The 6,974-nt window shown below is 45.8% G+C and overlaps 1 protein-coding gene across 1 annotated transcript; it reads left to right on the top strand.

Moving 5' to 3' along the window:
* The first annotated feature begins 216 nt into the window (after window positions 1-216).
* AWAT1 (acyl-CoA wax alcohol acyltransferase 1) lies at window positions 217-6,541 on the top strand. Its single transcript, XM_059679345.1, has 7 exons — window positions 217-351; window positions 1,276-1,383; window positions 1,646-1,716; window positions 2,573-2,777; window positions 3,498-3,669; window positions 5,243-5,442; window positions 5,663-6,541. Exons 1-7 carry the CDS (start codon window positions 276-278, stop codon window positions 5,815-5,817), a joined length of 987 nt encoding a protein of 328 aa, XP_059535328.1. The 5' UTR covers window positions 217-275; the 3' UTR covers window positions 5,818-6,541.
* The last annotated feature ends 433 nt before the right edge of the window (window positions 6,542-6,974 follow it).

The raw sequence follows: 6,974 nt of genomic DNA, 5'->3' as shown, positions 1-6,974 counted from the left end.
CAGTCCTCAACTTTCTCGATCCTGATTTCCCAATAAGCACAGAAGAAAGAGTCAAAGGGCAAATGTGCAGAGGCCAGGGCTCAGATCTGATAGGGCAGTCCTTAGTACTCCAGAGCCTGCCCCTGAAGCGGGTGGTAGGTGTGGGACAGCACAAGACGGGAAGAGAGCAGGTAAAAAGCCTCATAGTCACTACTGAGTGAGCTTCCAGAGGCTGGTGGCACCTTTGTTTGGAACACTGTTCTGGGATCTTCGCCTCTGTCAGGCTCCTGGGTATCATGCCTTGTTTTAAGCAGCCTAAGCATTTCCAGAGTCTCATACTTCTGCATTGGCCCTTGAGCTACCTTGCCTTATGTGAGTACTAATCTAAGAATGCATGGCAAGAAGCCAGAGTCAGGGGCCAGGGCGAGATCTGGGGTGATTTTTAAGTTCATAAAAAGTCTCACCTCTGGCCTTTCATCATCTCAGATGGTACTGCAGAGTAAAGGCAAGGAGTCTCGAGTTTCATGAGTGCCCTGGAGAAGGAAAAGATAGAACCCCAGGGGCAGTAAAGACAGGCAGGGGGTAGAACAGGGTCATGGTGGATATGAGTAGCTCTAGCTCCTTTCAACCACTTGCTAACCCTTGCTATCTGGAGAAGGGAAAGGAGGTCCAGGGAATAGGCATGATAAGTTCATGATCATAAGGAAGCATGGGGAGTGGGAGAGAGGAAGCATTAGCATTACAGACTTAGAAAAGTATGTAGCCTGTGTTTGAACCAGTTTTCCCTTCTGGGAGGGAATATGGGTGGGGGGGAAGGGGCATAGAGAATAGAGATAATGGAAGTAATGGTGAAGGGTGAGAGGACAAGAATGGTGGATGGGATACAGATGTTGTTTGGGTGGGGTATGGGGAGATATGGACAGTATATGGGCAAAGGAGGATGGGCTAGTGGTTTAACAGGGTTCAAGGATAATGGATAGGGAGGGAGACAAGAGAAATAAGATGGTGGGCAAATGGGAGCCGGGTAAAAGCTGATGGCAGGCAGGAAGCAGGAGTAGAGGGATGGTGGATTGGCAGGGAGGCAGGTAGACAGTGGTGACAGGTAAGCAAAGAAATAGAACTGGTGTGTGCTAGATGATAGAGGAAATATTTGAAGGAAAAGTAGACATGGATAGTGGATGGAAAGGAGCTGAATTGTGCAGAAGGCCAGGACCAGAGGCTTGTGTAGTTTCTTAATAGGGCTGGATATGGTCAAGTTCCTCTGGCAGCACAAATTTGGTCTTGCTCTCTCATCAGTTTGGATCGTGCAGCCATTGTTCATTTACCTGCTGTTTACATCCTTGTGGCTATTACCAGCCCTTTACTTTGCCTGGCTTTTCCTGGACTGGAAGACCCCAGAACAAGGTAAGACTCGTGGGACTAGAAAGAACAGGACCTAAGAATGTTCCATCTTAACCTGTAACTAGGGAGTCCCACTCACCATACCAAAGGCCTTTCATCACAATTCTCAGAGCTACAGGAACTGGGCCAGCCAGGACCATCCTGGGGTCTTTTTTTTTTTCCAGCTCTCTAGTAAAGCCATGGTCCCTTTATGCTGCTAGGAAAGGCCTGGGAATGGTTGGCTTGACACACACAGACACTATCCCTACTGATATTTCTGTCTCAGGTGGCAGGCGATCCACCTGGGTAAGGAACTGGTATGTCTGGACCCAGATCAGGGACTATTTCCCCATCAAGGTAAGTGGCTCTTCCTTAGCACCCTTCACAGTTCCCCAAATACTAGGCATTTATGTCAAATGACTAGGGTTGTCCATAGGGGAAATGAGCATCCCACACATATCTCAGTGCAAGTTAGACATACTTTATGATCCAACATTGCTGCCAAGTGTTCATTACTCTGCTAGGACACTTTGGATGCCCTTGGCATGGTCGACCAGATGACAGGCAGAAATGGAAATGCAGTTCAGTTCAGTTTAACAAACATTGATTGAAAGCCTACTTTGTGCCACAGGTTTGGGGTACAGAGAAGTGAGTAGAATACCATCCTCTGCCATCAAGGTGCTCATGTCTAATGGGGAGGACAGATTGTATATTTATGGTTTAGTACAAGGTATACAAGTAGTTCAAATGATGGATAAGGAAAGGCACTCAATAAAAGTTACTTAGGTGGGCACTGAAATGGGGTTGGGGAGAAAATACCAGGAAGGGGGTCTAGAAATATACTGCTACACTGATCCTCTGAGCACACTTTGGAACAGACAACAAACACTTTCCTGATTTTTAGAGGTGAGTTTGCTGATCTTTTTCACTTAAGAGCACTCATAGAAAATGATACCATCCACGAAGTGCACTGACATAAATGGTTGAGACTCCGTGTAGCCATAGGCAAGAGACCCAGCAGTTCAGCTGCCCAGACTCTGCCTGGTTTCTCAGGAACTGAGAAGACCAATACCTCAGTCCCTGAATCCCACTCATGGCCTATGTATTGAAAAGGTCTGGTTTAGAGAGTGCCCTGATCCCTGAAGTGTCTCCACCTTTGCTTCCCCATGTGATCTCATTCCACCACCTCTGTAATTTCTCTCCATGACTGCAGATCCTGAAGACTAAAGACCTGTCACCTGAGCACAACTACCTCATGGGGGTTCATCCCCATGGCCTCTTGACCTTTGGCGCCTTCTGCAACTTCTGCACTGAGGCCACAGGCTTCTCGAAGATCTTCCCAGGCATTACTCCCCACTTGGCCACGCTATCCTGGTTCTTCAAGATCCCCTTGATTAGGGACTACCTCATGGCCAAAGGTGCTTCTGACCATACTAGATCTTCTAACCCATTTCTCCTCTTGGAGATGCACCCTTTTAAGCCTCCCATATCCTACCTCTCAAACCCTCTCACCCTCCGCCCCCTGTCATTATAGCATAGTAGTTAAAAGCATATGTTCTGGAGCTAAACTGTGGTCTCACAAGCATGTCAAACTCATGGCCTGCGGGCCACAAGCCTTGAGGCTGCAAGGTTGACATGCTTGGAGGGCAATCTACTGAATCTCTATTGGTCTCAGTTTCCTCATATGTAAAGTGGTGCTGCTGCTGATTGTCTGATCTCAGATGTGGTGTGTTGACTAAATGAGACAATACAAGTCAAGTGTTCAATATAGTGTCTGCCACAGAATATGTGCTCAATAAATAATCACTGTTGAAATTAATGGTGATAAAGCAAAAGAGTAGAATTATAATGGAATTCAGAAAGTTCTGGTTGTCTCACTGAAAACCTTTCTGCTATAGTTTTGACCCAGTGCCTCCTACAAAAGTGGAGATATTGCTTAAAGTGAAATGTGTTGTGTTTGCCCACAGCCTTCTCTTCTCCACACCCTTTGTCCTATCTCATTACCTCTCCTCCTGGGACACATGGGATCAAAGGGCACACAAACAAGCCAGTGAGGAGTGGAGCAGAGGGTATTCTCTCTCAGCCTTTTTTCCTCTCCTGATCATTTTGCTCCTGTCTGTGCTCCTTGATTCTTTCAGGTGTGTGCTCCGTGAGTCAGCCAGCCATCGACTACCTGCTGAGCCACGGCACTGGCAACCTTGTGGGCATTGTAGTGGGAGGGGTGGGTGAGGCCCTGCAAAGTGTGCCCAACGCCACCACCCTCATCCTCCAGAAGCGCAAAGGGTTTGTGCGCACTGCCCTCCAGCATGGGTAGGTGTTCCTCCCAGGGCAAGGGTGGGTGGCCTTCTCTGAGCAGCATGCTCTGGTAAGCAATGCCAAGATAAATGAGACATGACTCTTGCTCTCATTGAACTTACTAGTAAGTAGGGGAGATAGTCACAGAATTTCAAAAAGGTTCAGGTCAGATACTCCTTCTGAGCTAACTAGACCTTTTCCCAGCAAGCCAAACTACAAACCCAGATTCATTATGAGAGGAATTGGCTAGAGCTGCCATGGTATATAGAGGACTCCTACATTATCTCTCTCAACATCAATATCTACATTTTTCCTTAATGTTAAGTGCAAGAGGTAGTACAGTATGGTCAGTATGCACCAGGATCTGGAGTCAGGGGCCTGATTTAAAATCCTGGCTCCATGACTTACCCTGCACTCTGAAACAGCTTACTCAACTATTCCGAGCTTTCATGTTTTCATCTTTATAACATAGCTACTAATAATTGTATCTACTTCATTGGATTATTGTGGGGTTTGAATGAATTCATGTTCATAAAACACTGACCATGTGCCTGGCACACCGTAAACGATGGATACACATTAGTCACACTGACATAGGGGAAAAGAGAGGCGATAAGGATCTGGAGATGTGGGGTGTCCTACCAGGTCAGCAGGCAGACGCACTGAACACAGGGACAATTGTCCTACTACAGACTCAGAAAAGAGGGAAGCGTTTCTTCTAATGACCTTGCCTGAGTGGTCTGTTGATTAGTTTGGAACAAATGTAGGGGGAGAGAGTTCTGAGCTCAGAGGAAGGAGTCCTGGGGTCCTAGTCCAGGTCCCGCCACTCACTGATTACCTGACTGACCTTCCCACTTCTGAACCTAAGCTTCTGTATCTGGAAGGTAATGAAAATACCTCCCCCCCGCAAACACACACACACACACTGTGTCCTCCACTGTCTCTGCTATGAAGACCCAGTAAGGTAATGTAGGTCAGAGTGCTGAGAGATTACTATTAGTAACTCACAAAGATTTGTATAAGAGAGATTGTGTTCTCTTTACACTTCTCTCACAGGAAGACTTAAGGAGCCTGATTCCCTACCTGGGGCACTGTCAGGGTGGATTCCCATGGCCTATGAGAAGGGAACAACTTTTCTCTGTGCTAAATCCAAAGACCCAAGGACAGAATACGTTATGCATAGTCCCTGTGGGTGAGAGGCATATTGTATGGACACGTCTGTGCAAAATTATTGTCATCTCTGTGCATCCTACTAGTAGAAACAGTCAGCTATTCCCTTCCCTGAACCCTCCTGGAATCTTTTCTTTGCACTGTGTGGGTCTCTGGGGATCTCTGCCCAAACTCCTCTTTCTTCCCTGCACCCCCATATTTTTCCCTTGTAATCCTGGCCCAGATATAGCACTTTCACTGGGCTTGAAAATTCCAGGACAAGAGACACTAAGTGTTGGAGCCCTGTTTAGTACAAGAAGAAATACTTTATGCCACAGGGATTTCATAATGGATGAGGGCCTGGCCATGAACAAGTATTTTTCCTGGGTGGTTTCCACTCTAGAATGTGTCTGGGAAATAAATTGTGGTTTTCCTACAGTGCTCATCTGGTCCCTACCTTTACTTTTGGAGAAACTGAGGTGTATGAGCAAGTACTGTTCCAGAAGGACAGCTGGATGTATAAGTTTCAGAGCTGTTTCCGCCGTCTCTTTGGTTTCTATTGCTGTGTCTTCTACGGACGAGGCTTCAGCAGAGGCTCTGCTGGGCTCCTGCCATATCCACTGCCTATCACCACCGTGGGTGAGTGCTGGTCTCAGCCCAAGGGCACCTCAGCTCTTTCTCAACTTCCACCTGAGCCCTGACCGCCCTACCCCCACCAAAGAAAAGGGCAGTAGAGGAGGAGATGCTGGGAGTTAATTTGAGATGTGAGAGAATCGGGCCTAGGAGGTAGAAAGAAGGAGGTTTATGGAACACAAGATTCTAACACTTGCCCTTTCTCCTTTCTCATTTCTCTTGTCAGTCGGGGAGCCTCTGCCAGTGCCCAAGATTGAAAAGCCGAGCCAGGAGATGGTGGACAAATACCACACACTCTATATGGAAGCCCTGCACAAACTGTTTGACCAGCACAAGACCCTGTTGGGCTGCTCAAAGACCCAAAAGCTGCTTTTCTTGTGACTGAAGAAGCTGAGTGCCTCAAAGAGGAGACTCATTTGCTACTACCCAAAAGTGGGAAAAGAAAGATGAAGAAGGGCTATGTGTGGTCAGGGAGGGCATCAGGAATTCCTTCCTTGGCAGAGAGTCCTTGTAATTGCTGTCCCTGAGTTGCTTCACTCAGTCATTACTCAGATGGAGACATCCTGAGGCCCCTCAGGCCCAAACATGCATGCTCCCTGTTGGGCTCCCTACTGGCTTTCCTCTTTGAGCCCAACCTGTCAGGGCCTGGAAGGCTCAAGTGACTGCCAAGCAGCCTGAGTAGACACCACTCTAGTTGCTATTGTTGTTGTTTTCATGCATTTTTAAAACTGACATATATTTTGCATACTATAAATTTAATCTGGTTTAAAGTATGAAATTCAGTATTTAATATATTCACAGAGTTGTGCAACCACTACCACTATCTGATTTTAGAGCATTTTTCAGGACTTCCCCTCCCCCCCACCCCAAAAGAAATCTAGTTCACAGTACCCATCACTCCTCATTCCCCTATCTCACCCATACCCTGGCAACCACTAATCCACTTTCTGTCTCTGGATTTGTCAATTCTGGACATGTCATATAATGGAATCATAGAATATGTGGTATTTTATGTCTGGCTTCTTTCATTTATCATAATGTTTTCCAGGTTCACCATTGTTGTAGCATGTATCAGTACTTCATTTCTTTTTGTGGCTGAATAATATTTCATTGTATATATACACCATATTTTTATATCTATTCATTGGCTGATGGACTTTTTGGGTTGTTTCCACTTTTTGACTATTATGAATAATGCTGCTATAAACATTCATGTACATTTGTGAGGTAAACTGCTGTCTCCAAATACCAAGGCTTACCTTATGTCCACACCACTGAGCTAACAAGCACGCCTTTAGATAGATCAAAGGCACCTTAGGGTTTCTTTTCAGTTAGCAGAGGTATTTCATAGGCCATTTTGTCCTTATTTTGTTTTAACACCATAATCCCAAGGTATTTGCTACCTTCCTAGGAGTCTATTACAGGAGATCCACTTTTTATCTTTATTTTAAATGCTTAAGTTTTTCTTAAAGCTGTATTCTGAGAATTTTAAAAGAGTAAATAAAAACACAGATGTCTCTTCTATTTTTATTTATTTA

This window comes from Myotis daubentonii, chromosome X, assembly GCF_963259705.1.
Source record: "Myotis daubentonii chromosome X, mMyoDau2.1, whole genome shotgun sequence".
Classification (NCBI taxonomy): Eukaryota; Metazoa; Chordata; class Mammalia; order Chiroptera; family Vespertilionidae; genus Myotis; species Myotis daubentonii.
Note: the sequence above shows the minus strand (reverse complement) of the source record. Positions and strands in the feature narration are given on the sequence as shown.